General features: G+C 34.8%; 1 protein-coding gene across 1 annotated transcript; it reads right to left on the bottom strand.

Moving 5' to 3' along the window:
* Positions 1-3475: 3475 nt before the first annotated feature.
* LOC125658810 (uncharacterized) lies at positions 3476-6168 on the bottom strand. Its single transcript, XM_048890233.2, has 4 exons — positions 6059-6168; positions 5561-5760; positions 5179-5286; positions 3476-4890 (listed from the first exon to the last, which is right to left on the bottom strand). Exons 3-4 carry the CDS (start codon positions 5227-5229, stop codon positions 4375-4377), a joined length of 567 nt encoding a protein of 188 aa, XP_048746190.1. The 5' UTR covers positions 5230-5286; positions 5561-5760; positions 6059-6168; the 3' UTR covers positions 3476-4374.
* Between the last annotated feature and the right edge of the window lie 7923 nt (positions 6169-14091).

Here is a 14091-nt window from a genome sequence, read left to right as displayed (position 1 = left end):
TTTCAGGATCGCAATGTGAACTAGTTCTGAAACTAATTGTATTATCCTGTATAAATACTTCATTATCGTTATCCTTATTATACATTCATCTGCTGAGCAGATTTTTTTAAAAAACAAATAATACTAACCTAAACATGGGGGAAAACTAATAATATCAACCCTAGTGTTTGACCGTTTCTTCACAATGTTATCTTGTATTCAACGATTAGGATTTCAATCATCTCAGTGCATATTTTCAACAACAAAGTACTTTACAAATCCTAAAGTAAGAGTACAGAAACTATTTTTAAACTTCTGTCTTACTTTCACTTTCTACATTTCCTTGTGAGGTTATTTATAGAAAGGCAAACCTATCTTAGGTAAACACTAGATTTATTATCTGGCTTAAACGGGATTGGTCATCCACATTTGAGCCAATGATACTACGCGATGATAATACAAGTATTTAACATTGTTTGGTTGAGCATTATTTCTGGTTATTTTCTTTCGCAAAAAATGGACTTTTACAGTTTACATTTTCAGTTAATATTCTATATTTGTGCATATTTTGGTGTAACATTAAACATGTGTATCATTGAGATGGAAATGGTTTCGGTAGCTTTAAAAACATTGCTTTCTTTAATCTTCAAAAACAATTTACATATGGTTAACAGCAACGTTAAACGGAATATATGGGTGTCTGTAAATTTAATGAAAAAATATAGTAAAGATAGATATTCATACACGTGTACCTATGCAGATAGGCGTATTAAAAAGGTGAATAAGGTCATTAAGGACTGAGATCATTACTTTGTTCAATATTCGTTATGAATATTGCTTTTAATAGAAAACATTTGTTCGACTTGTTGTGATAGTCTCTTATTATTTTTTTTCATTCCAAAGCAGGTTTGCACGTTATTAAAAATGCAAAACATATCAATATACAAATATGTTGATATTTATTAAAATAGCATTGTCATCAAATATTTAATTTGTACGGAGAAGAGGATTATATATTCGAGCTTGGAAAAGAATTAAAATATTATATATTTATATCGCATCAATGTTCTTGGAAGTGGAAATAAAATGTTTCCTGTCTGGGAAGTTAGACAATTTAATCTTCCTCTCGGCGATAAGCGTGCACGTCTAGTGGGGAGGTTCTCATTGAATGGGACCGCAGTGTAATAGGGATATTTGAACATAAGTACTCCAAGTGAGATATGAATCAACGTTATCAGTGATATTTATGATTATATATAGATATAATTCAACAAAATCAAAGTAAAATGATGTTGATCACACGCATAAATACATACATACATAAATCACTAATATTCAACACCCACAAATTGGCATTGCGGGATCAACGACATGAACATGAAATTCTCAAATTTTAGAAATGGCACTTTCCTTCTCCAGGACAATAGAATAGATAGATAGAGAGATACAGTAAATTGTTGAAATACGATTACAACCATATATATATATATATATATATATATATATATATATATATATATAACACAGCACTAAAATCCACCACCAACACCCGATACCTAGAAGTGTTGGATCCACATAGTGGATACAAGGTCATACAAATTATAAATAGCTCCGATATGACCTTCATATCTCCATACATGTATATCTCAGTTAAATGTTGTATTTAAAACATAAAAAATTACATCTATCATACAACTGAATGCTGCATCGATAAAATAGTGAAATAGTTATAAAATCAAGCAAGATTCGTATATTGTTCTATAGGGGTGAAAAATATGGAATGCGAGATGTAAATTTAAAACTACGCAGCGTTACAAGATTTTGTTTATTTTTACGAAAACTCGGTTTTAAATGCCACATACGTACTAGAGCAAGACAAAAATACTTAACTGTACAATAATTTGATCGTGAAACACCCCCATTCATCTTCAAAAAAGTTTACACTTTTCATTGATATTTGTAATTCAGCGATCAGATTAAATTCTACGAATTTTCCCACGTTGATGTAAGCTGTAAGGAACTCGGTTATTGCTACTTTATCCGAGACATCATAATTTAGATAGATGATTAAGAAAATCAGAATTTATATGTATCTGCATATATTAATTTTATGTATGATGAAGGTGCACCAGGACTAACTCTATATCTTTTGGAATATATATGATTATTTTAGATAAGAATTTTTTAGAAACAAAATAGTTTGGGGATTAAAGAACGTGTAAATTTCCTTCATTATCCTGAATGCGATGACACACTGATTTTAATTGATAGATGTTCATTCATATTGCAGTTTCCGTCATGGTTCTTCCTGCCTCGTTGACGGCTTAGTGAAGTTTTGAGAAACTACATGCAAATCCTACATTTTTGATCCAAACATTTTCAGAAGATAATATCCAAGTATAAAGATACCTTAGAGTGTGCTGCTCTGCGAGAGACCACGAAAGATACCGTAGAGTGTGCTGATCTGCGAGAGACCACGAAAGATACCGTAGAGTGTGCTGTTCTGCGAGAGACCACGAAAGATACCGTAGAGTGTGCTGTTCTGCGAGAGACCACGAAAGATACCGTAGATTGTGCTGTTCTGAGGCTGCGAAAGATTCCCCACTTAAAATATCATGCAACGGTGGATATAAAAAATTTTGCAAAGGGGGTGGGTGGGGTGACACCCAAGTATGTAACTTTCCCGCTTAAATGAGCGATTTAATACCCCAAAATGACCATTTTTGTTAACTTTATTCAAGCAAAGAAGGGGTTGGCGGTTGCAACCCTGTACCCCTTCTACATGTAGATCCGCCTCTGTTATGTACGTATACACGAGTCATAAATATATGGCATCAACGATAATCCCTTTCTTAGGAATTATTTTCCCTTTTTAAAGGAAGTCAAATCGGTTTCGAAACATTTTACTAAACAACTACGGTACGACAAAAATACACACCGGGTTTTTGAATGGGCTAAAAATAGTAACATAGAATGCTATGCAGTACAGGTAAATTCCTCAGGTAAGTTGATCCAATTTGGGGGCGGTTTATACCTTGGACAATGTTTTAAGACATGTACTGAACCCAAGTGATTCACGAATCCTCCTACACCCGCCAAGCATTTACAACTTCAGTATATGAATCGTTTTCATTTGATGAGTGTTATAAATCATTTCAGATTATATCCAAAATATTTCCTCATATGCCTTTTAAAAAAGCAATATTAGCTCTAAATATGAAAAGCTTATTTTGTTGTAAAAATGTGCTAGTATGATAGTTTTGTATGCAACTTTAACCAATGTCAAAAATAAAGTTAGAACTAAGCTTATGATTTTATCGAAATATTTCGCTTCTATTGAATATGTTCATGTAGCATTACTAAGAAATACTTTGTTTGTACAGTAAGACATTATTGTAATTTTGCTTTATTCAGAGCACCTGGATAGATTTTCTAACACTAATGAAAAGGTGAAGATAGCGAACAGTGATCAATCTCATAACTTCTATAAGGAATGCAAAATTGAGAGCAGGGGACACACAGACCCCTGGATATACCACAGGTGGGATCAGATGTCTGGGAGGAGTAAGCATCCCCTGTCGACAGGTTACACCCGCCGTGAGCCCTATATCTTGATCAGGTAAACGGTGTAATCCGTAGTTAAGATTAGGGTGTAATATTAATAACAAACTTATATACCTTATGCTTTTGTCATTGAAATAGTAAATCACAATTTTACAACGAAATGACTGCAAAATGACAGTTGATATTGCTTTTACAAAATCAACCGATTTTGTAATTTATTTGTCGTCACGAGGCAGACATATAGTGATCATGTTGTCTTTCCGTTTGGGTCCATGAATCCACACTCCTGTGTGCAATATCCATGATTCTACAATCCTTTATTTTAAAAGAGCTAACAATCAATATGTTAAAATTGATGAAATTTATTCAGATCAAACTGGCCAGGCTTTATGTGTTAAATATAACGAAACAGTATGAAATGATGTAACATTTGTGAAATCTTATTCTGAAGAAGTGCATGGTGGTACGTGCGTCTGAATATTAATAACGTAATACATTGTGTAACTAATCAACAAAATAATAGAAATTACTATCACGATAAATAACCTATGTAGATACAATAAATAATGATTACAATGAATATACTTCTATATAACATCACAAAAATATCTTCGGAAAACATAAAAATTAGTATGAATCTGGAAGGTTTGTAATAAGTAGCTGCCACTGATGAAAGAACTCGGTTAATCGGATGTTCACTGTATCACATATACACGGGGGGAGGGGGGCTGTTGCTATGAGGTCATTATGCGATGTACCCCGGTCCACTTCTTGCTCGCGCTATGACGTCATTATGCAATGTACCCCGGCCCACTTCTTGCTCGCCTACACTCAGTTCTTGCGACTCTTTCTTTTTCTATTTTTTGCTTTTCGCCGTTTGCTTCCCGACTTTCGATTTTGGCCTTTCTGCTTGTTCCGACACTTTCGACTCTGCTTGTTTCGACTCCGCTTGTTTCGACACTTTCGACTTTGCTTGTTTCCACACTTTCGCTTCAGCACTAGTTTATCGTTCCTTTCCATCACGCATGTTTTCAAGAATGTTAAAGTATTCACCGCAACTGTTTTGGCTTCTTGAATTTTGCATAAATCTTTTATCTCTGGAATTTTGTGGCTGCAAGATTCATCCCGGCAGACTAAGCCTGTGTTTTGTTTACAGGCTCCTGAATCATCAAAATTTGCCCATGATCTGTTCTTCCGTATTCTTTTACACTGGAGTCTCATGTTGGCTTGGTATAATAGACACATTGCATTTTGCGCATAGTTTTTATTCGTACTAACACTTTCTATGGAATCAAGCATATCATGTGCAAAACTCAAATTGGCATATATTTCATGAATGAACCGAATCTGTGGGAAAAGAAAATGAAACAATATCAATTAGTTTTCTGTTCTTCCTTTGAAGAAAACGAAATGGAAAGTGTTCGTGCATAAACAATACTGAAGCAGTGACGATAATATGAAAATATTGCTTACTGTATAAATGATATCTCGGATTCAGCGTTTAGTGGAAATGTGGCAAAAGTTATACATTTTAACGTTAATTTGCAAATTAAACATTACTTTATTTCCTTTTCACAAAAAGTGTAATGTTTCGGAATGATGTCTAGATAACTTTTATTATCTACACGTACGTACCTTCCTCTTGATTTTAGAATCAGCTCCAATGGAAGGGTTCTTCATTTTCATCTGACAGCATTCACATTGGTTTGAAACCCCTTTCTTTACATTGTTTAGCTTCTCTCTCTGTTTATATACGACAGCATTTTACATCATAGCTTACATTTTGCAGATGTAGTTACAAACATTTATTTTAAAAAAAATTCCCTGACTTTAATTTAGATATTTTTGGTTGTTTTATGCAACATTGTAAAACTTAAAAGTAGCATTAATTTCCATACTGATCTGATGAAGCAAATAGTCTGCTAGCAGAATTTAAATGATACTGACGGCTTTTGTATAATTCGGTCATTTGTCAATTTTGAAACAAACAAATCATGAGACCACAGTATCTACTCACCAAAATCGGAGATAATTTGTCAAATTCCCAAATCGTTGCATTCAAATTTGTTTTTATGTCCTGTAGTGAAACATACTGGTTACAATTTTTTTTACGAAATCCATAAGAGGAATGATTTTTTCCTCCGTTACACGGTGAACAGGTATCAATCGCAAAAGTCAATCGTTCGGCGACGACTAAAACAGCAAGGACTGGAAACACTACAAATAGAAATACTGATCAAATCTCAGGTAGGTAACCGCCAGGTAGCACGGGTATGAGATGTTTTAATCAAACCGAAAGTTAAGGATTTAAACATACACATCTATTAGTGTGTTGAAAATAAACCGAAATGATAAAGGCTTAAAGATAAACTCGTTATGTAATTCAAAATATGTATATTTTACCATTTGCCATTATATAACATAAGTTGATTTGAATCTGGTATTGGTACGTACATGCATGTTTATATAGTTGGAGATTTTAGAAAAACCAAATTGAGTCCAATATATCGCCTACCAATATCCGCGTGAGTCAGCGCGCTCCGTACTCGATCCGAAGCCAAATTTCCCCTCCAAACATATCGGTATACTTCCCTCGTGCTATCTGTGCTTGTACAATTCTTCTTTTCTCCTATAATTAAAACAATTGAAAAAAGAAATATTTATATTGACAGATATCGTAAGAACATGATAATCCTTTTGATAGAAATACCTTTTTCGTACTGTCAAAATATCAATCTGCTTAGTAACCATTTTCTTTCATTTTAATTTTATATGTACTTTTCAACAGCAAAGTCCTCAAATATCCATGAGTAAGATCGATGCAGGTATACTATGTGCAATATAATTTTTGAAAGACAAGATAATCCTCGTATTGAATAATAATTTTAGGAAGTGTAAAATATTTTTTGAAAATAACTATAATGTTCGTTTCAATTAATGTAAAAGACATAAAATTCTACTATTTCTTGTCTTGCTATGCAATGCATTCTTTGTGACTAATTCAACTACATCTGTACATTATTATTTGATAAAAACAAAACAAAACTTCCAGCAATATCAAGGAAGTTGTGGTAGCTCATGTTAAGGGAAAATTTTCGATTCGTCTTAATTTTATTCATTTAAATATATTTTCAAACATGTATAAAAAAAACCCAAAAAAAACAAAAACCCAACCCTATATCAATAATCGGATTAAATTTTGGGGGATTATGAGATTGATATTCGATTATTATTTTTTCAGCCTAAAGGCACATACATGTATTTAGAATGTTAAAATTTTGAAAAATAACAGAGACTTAAAAATATTATTGACACTAGTAATATTGTTTGTCATATATAGTTATAAAGCATATCTTTCGGCATCAATTAGAAATTTAACATTAAAGCAAAACGCAGAGATGCTGACCAATTATTACGCTAAATGTAGGTTTTTCCAACACTATCGGACATAAAGTTTCGGATAACAAAAAATTCTGCCCATAGAATGTCTTATTATATTCTATTTTTTACAATTAGTGAAGTAATATATAAACTGGATAGAATACAATTGCCAAATGAGGTCAATTTATTTGAAACTACATTGTACGTCGGATTTTATAACCATGTCCCTCCCATCCCCCATATAAATTCTAAGAGGTTCAGCCAGCAGAGGTCATCTAATGACCTTTCTGTAGTTTAAATGTTGTTGAAAAATTCCCAATGCCTCTTTAAAACTTCAACTTCTTCAGGAGTCAGTTATGAATAATCTACAATATGTGCTGTTGCATCTGACCTTTTTGCACTCATAGTAATATCATACTAGATATTTCGTTATTTTTCTTACATTTTTTTTCTATAATAACCGGACAAAATTACATGTACCTACGTAATCATATTTTTCAAAACAATAAAATGTATTTTCCCCAGGTCAAGGTCTATTGCACTGTGTGTGTTTGTTGGGGGAGGGGGTGTTACATATGTACAGTGCAGTCCCATTAAAAAAACTTTCTGAAAATTTCCATACATCGAAGTTGCATGTGTTACATGTATGTTGGTATTCTATCACATGCATATTTTTCATAATGAAATGTGTACGGATATTTCGATTGATTGACTGTATGTTGTTTAACGTCCCACTCGAGAATTTTTCACTCATATGGAGACGTCACCACTATACCGGCTGCAAAATTAAGGTCTATGCTCGGCGCTTACGGCCTTTGAGCAGGAAGGGATCTTTATCGTGCCACGCCTGCTGTGATACGATACCTCGGGTTTTGCGGTCTCATCCGAAGAACCGCCCCATTTTGTCGCCTCTTACGACAAGCAAGGGGTACTGAGGACCTTCATGTGTATTCTAACCCGGACCCCCACGGGACTGGATATTTCAAAGAAAGAATAATCAACAGTGACATTTCCTCTAAGAAATAGCATTGTATCAGCGTCTTCAAACGCCAGACATGTAACACAAGATTCCAAGTACTTATTTTCTCCTGAATTCACAGTTTAGTTTAAGGTATGTTTCAATCCATCCATCCACTGTTCTAGGTTCGTGTGTACAAAATTCTATCCAAGTCCTATCTCCACATCTTGCATAGGTGTCTGGGTTAAAGGATATCGCACTATAACCTACATATGTAACAATGGAGGAACTTCGAACCTCGAATAAATATTTCTCTCCGATCTATGGTGTCTCTTTTTACATTTTTTCATGTTTCAGGGAGCTTAAATACACGTGTTGTTATCACAGAACACTAATTTACCCACGTTTTAAAAAAATGTGTTATCCCACTGATTCATAACATAGCCTATAACGTTAAATATCTTACACTTGTTGTCTGTTGAAATGAGTAATTTTATTGTACAATGTACCTGTCCTGTTAATTTTAAATGCACATTTCTGTTAAACTTGTTGACTCGAGACCCATCTCAACCTGGACTGGACCTACAAAAAAGATGACCATAATTGATATATGTACAATGATTATATTGTGTCCGACAATGTGAAGTTTCAAATTGTGTGTTTCAAGACGAAGTGAAATTCAAAATATTGATATTTAAACAATCATATGCTGTAATGCGAGAGGATACCCGTGCTTCATATTGAACCTACCAGTCCATAAGTATTGATAGTTCTAAACAAAAACAAAAAAAAACTTCTCTCGCTAAGGTGTCTAATGTTCTGTTTTCTTTATCAGGTGTGAATCGAGAAGACAATATCTATATTTTACTTACATACAATACATATATTTGCCTATATTTAAGTAGCTGCAGTAGTAAATGTTAAACCCATAGTATAGGTGATACCCCCGCCCCTTCCACTTCGGGGAACATCGTCAACTGTGGACACCCCGTGGAAAACAAATCAGTGGAAAGACATACATATATACATGGCGCCTCTTCCGATTGCTTGTATATTGTTTAACGTCTCTCTCGAGAATTTTGCACTCATATGGAGACGTCACCATTGCTGGTGACAGCAAAAGTTAATCCGATGCTCGGCACCTATGACCTTTGAGCAGGGAGGGATCTTTATCGTTCCACACCTGCTCTGGCATGGGGCCTCGGTTTTTGCGGCCTTATCCAAAAGGACCACCCCATTTATACGCCTCTTATGACAAGCAAGGGATACTGAGGACCTACATGTATTCTAAACTGGATCCGCACGGGATGGCGCCTCTTCTGTATTTTCAACCACGCCGTGTGGTTACTGTGTAATGCCTACAAATGTAGCGGATCCTCAAACAGCACACTATGACAAAAACTGCAGGTAATTTAATCTTCAGTTGAACGGTTATTCGTGGATAAAATGTCGCTAACGGTTTTGTTTTCAAGAGAAATGAGACCCTTGTGCAGACGAGAGAAAAATGATCTTCTGATTTTACAGTATTTTAAAGACCTATATGCTTGTGGGAAACTTGAAACCTCCAGGTTAAATATATTTCTTGGGTAAAATGAAATTTCACGATATTATAGGTATCAGCATGTATACTATATAGACAATTTTAGCGTGACACGCCCCCCTTCTACCATTACACACACTCAGTAAATAGATGTTATCACCATCAAAGAAGTAATTCAAACTATGTCATTTTCAGAAGCGCTAATTCCAGAATAAAAAGGATTATATATTCATGTATATTTTCTGTGAACTATGTGTTTTGTTGATATACATGTTGCTGAAAATAACAGAATATCTCATATTTTTTTGACCTAAGGGAGGCAACCTTTATAGCTAAACTTGACCACACAACCACAAAGAAATTGAAATTTTCTCTATGATTTCCATTGGCTTCAGATGTGCTTACATTTGATTTAACATAGTTCAGGAAGAAGTTACACGAAGGCTCGGGACTAGAACACACAGAACTCGTTGAATATAAATCATATAAAACCACAAACCATGGGAGATCCTATATATATTATATATGTGTGTGTTGTTACATGTACTGTTGCAGGAAATTCACAATTAAATGAGCAGAAGGATATTCTCTCTTGGGGCAGGCTTCACTTCAATATAGATAAAATGTACTTTACATTTTCACTTTTAAAAAAAATGAAATATCTCTCATTCGAACGATCAATTTATTAATTTAATGTGGAAGATGATTAAACTCATGTATATCACCAATGATCTGCATGTATAGATTCTCTGTATGCATGTGGAGTCTCTGTTTAGTATGCAGATTAAAGTTAAAACTGTACTTGTCATTGAACGTATTGCTGACGTCGTTATGCTGTACTTCGTAAATTTCATGTTTTGATGTTTGTTTTCAGCTGGACCAAAATATCTAAATGTTACATGTACCTACATGTACCTACGAAATATCAAAAACAGATAAGTAGAGATACAACAGATGATCAATGACTGTATTTATCATTCACGTCTATGTGTATTTTCATATTAAGCTTTTAAAAAGATTTGGCAAAAACACTTCATGCAAATTTCCTACAAAACTCGACAATAGCAGCATCCACTGATATACACTCAACAACATTATACACTAATGTACACTCAACAACATTATACACTAATGTACACTCAACAACATTATACACTAATGTAAACTCAACAACATTATACACTAATGTAAACTCAACAACATTATACACTAATGTAAACTCAACAACATTATACACTAATGTAAACTCAACAACATTATACACTAATGTACACTCAACAACATTATACACTAATGTACACTAAACATTTTACACTAACATACACTCAAGAAAGTTATACACTAATATTACTCAACAACATTACACACTAATGTAAACTCAACAACGTTATACACTAATGTACACTAAACAACATTATACACTAATGTACATACTAATGTACACTCAACATTATACATTGATTTAAAACAATAGCGTACCCCGATGTATAACAGTACAATTTACAACAGCGTACATTGATGTGCAATCAACAACAGCGTACATTGATGTAAACCTAATAGCATATTGTACACTGATCGTCGTTTTCACGATAACACCCAATTAAACACTAAAAGCATATAACGATATAGATAAAGATGTTCTTTTCTTGAACGGGTTGTGCATTTCAAAACGCGTGATCACGGAGCGTACAAAAGACAACAGTTTCTGCCGGTCCATCCATGGTTGTTTTACGGAGATATGCGGATATCCACGGATTATCACGGTCTTTCCCCCTGCGTTTATCGTGTCTGTCTGAGTAGTTACCGGGAACAATCCGTGTACAAACCGTCGACATCCATATTCTTCAGCAGAAAAGTTTCGTACACGGAAGACCTTGGACTTTACAGTTACTTTGGTGGCTACACGGACTTCTCGGTTGATACACAGACCTCTCAGTTGATACACGGTACCAACACGGATTAATACGAAGGATTTTCTTCCGGGACGATCCGCAGAAAAAAATAAACATGTTTGATTTTTTCCCGGTTTGCCTTGACCAAGCCGGATGGTCTCGGACGACGTCGGATGCATATACGGTTTGTCCACGGTCATGACGGACTGTCACGGAACACCACGGATTGACGATCCGGGATGATCCAGCGTCTCATCCGTCAATGTGTGAAAGGGGCTTTAGTTCTACTGTGGTGACATTGCATAGGTATCTTGTTATTTGCAGACATGCAATGGGTCTTTAAAAACACTAAATCCGACATTTGTGAACTTTACTTGGACTCCTACCAATTTCATTTGAAATAGACAAAAGAAAAACTCCAATTGTTTGGGCGGTTATGCGAGATGAACACCAAAACCCTTACCAAGAAGATATTTCTACATCGACTTTTTTCTTACATGCAGTCTCCCAAACTCGTTATGTCGGATCCAGCTTGCATATTCTTAACTTTCACCCTCTAAGGGATTTTGCAGCATGGTACAACAGACAGTTGCATCACATATTACCATAGTAAAGTACGTCTATTTTCCGATGTTTAATTCAAATTCATTACATATCAATTGTACAACGCTCTTGTCAGCAATCTTGTTATCACCTTCTGTAATTGATGTACATACGTTGTCACCTATTTTTTCTCTCTGTTCATTTCTAATTATGATATGTATTTACATATTTACTTGTGTAATAACTTGATTTCTTTATTGTTCATGTAATCTCCCATGTGAGAAAAATAAAGAATGGATGAACAAACACCAGTACAAAAAGTAATGCAATAATACGCAGCAAACACAATGCCGGTACAAACAGACAATGATATAAAGTCTAGAGAGTATGGATGTGAATATACTCGCAGAACAGATCATGGCTAGCTTTCTCTGATGTACAGTGCCAACATCAGAGAATGGACGTTTTCTCCAAGATGGGAACCGACACCAAAAAGGGCATTATTGATTGATTGTTTAACGTCCCATCGAGAAATTTTCACTTATATTGAGACATCACCAGCTGTAAATGAAGTACATGTATCCTACCACTCAGGGCCGTAACAGCGAGGGTTCTTTAATGTGCCAACGCCTACCGCGACACGGGACCTCCGTTTTTAAAGTCATACCCGAATGACCCGTGATTCTTACTTCTAATTGTCGAGCGTTCGGCGAAGGAGCAATCACTACTATTTGACGCAGCCATGACATGAGCGGCGCTAGAACTCACGACTTACCGGTTACAAAGCAAACACTCTACCACTGGTCTACAGCGACCGGTTATTCTGATATTTAAGAAGTTTACACTTACTAATTATGCATTCACTTTATTGTTACTGAATTCTAGGAATACCACGCATTTAACCCGAAGATTGTTATATAATTCAATACGGTGTCGAATGACATGTCGCCTTTCTCAGTGTTATAAACCACATTCCTTACACACCTACACTAGGAACAACTATATAAGACATACCTTACCTTTAAACTAAAGCTTGATGCATTAGATGGCTTCAGTCTTAGTTAACTCGTTTCTAAGATCGTTAAAGCGTGCAAACACATGATGGGTCTAAATCTGTTTTACTAAACGTACAACAGCAGTTTACTTCCTAACGTACAAAAGGAGTCTAACATCTGTAATTAGAGTTCGAACTTAATATATTACTATGATAAGGCTACAGACTTGCATACAGGCTTGGTGAAATTGACCCCAGTTAAACCCAATTTCTGTTTAATTTACAAGGCAATTGTATGAAATGTTTTGTTTATGAGAGGTCTAATATCAAGCAAAAAGGCAATATTTTACTTTGATAAACTGTCAAATGTGGGCTTTTTGACGCAGCAGTAAATATGTATAATCGGATTATAAAATATAATATCAATTTAGGAAGCGCAATATTGTTGACATAAAGGGCCAGCGCTGTGATACTGTGGACTCATCTAATTTAGCAGGGACCAATTTTCGTGGTTTGCCAAGATTTTACTCTTCGCCGGAATGTAACTCCGTGGATATGGTTTTTGTACATTGAAACATTAAATGGATTGTATATTTCGCTGTGGTTTGAAATTCGTGGGATTGGGGTGCCCCACGAAATCCTAAAAAACTGATCCTCACGAAATTGAAGGACTTGTTCCCGACAAAAAATATTCGCGACAATGATGTTTTCGCGAAATTTTCTCGCACGCGAATAAAAGTTGATTTGCAGTACATCAACTGACCAACAACGGCGGAGTGTTTGCTATTCTAAATTCTAGATGATATTTCTACTTATTAAAGTGCAATTATTTAAGAAGCAAGCAGCATTACTCATTACCATGTTGTAAAATACATTGTCAACACAATTTGACGAATCATTTGAAATCATGCATGAATTGTGCTACAATTAACCAGAGCACGGTATGTTCTGTGTAAACCGATCATAAACAGTCTCAAAAGCAGAATTCAAAATTAAAAAAAAGGATATATAAATATATATATATATATATATATATATATATATATATATATATATGTATATACAAAGCACTAAAATGACCAACGACACGAACAACGAGATTGTCAAATTTTCGGGACGACCCGTCCCTTCTTCAGGACAAACGAAAACAATTACATAATGTGGTCAATATCAACAGAGCATAATAACAAAAACTACATATAAATACATCTAGCACTACAACTACACTAATCTACAAACG

This window comes from Ostrea edulis, chromosome 9, assembly GCF_947568905.1.
Source record: "Ostrea edulis chromosome 9, xbOstEdul1.1, whole genome shotgun sequence".
NCBI lineage: Eukaryota > Metazoa > Mollusca > Bivalvia > Ostreida > Ostreidae > Ostrea > Ostrea edulis.
Note: the sequence above shows the minus strand (reverse complement) of the source record. Positions and strands in the feature narration are given on the sequence as shown.

Bases quoted from the DNA above. Each gene is read 5' to 3' on its own strand.
- LOC125658810 (XM_048890233.2), bottom strand. From the start codon at position 5,229: ATGAAAATGAAGAACCCTTCCATTGGAGCTGATTCTAAAATCAAGAGG. The intron at 4,891-5,178 runs GTACGTACGTGT...CTTTTCCCACAG, and splicing joins ATTCTAAAATCAAGAGGAAG to ATTCGGTTCATTCATGAAAT.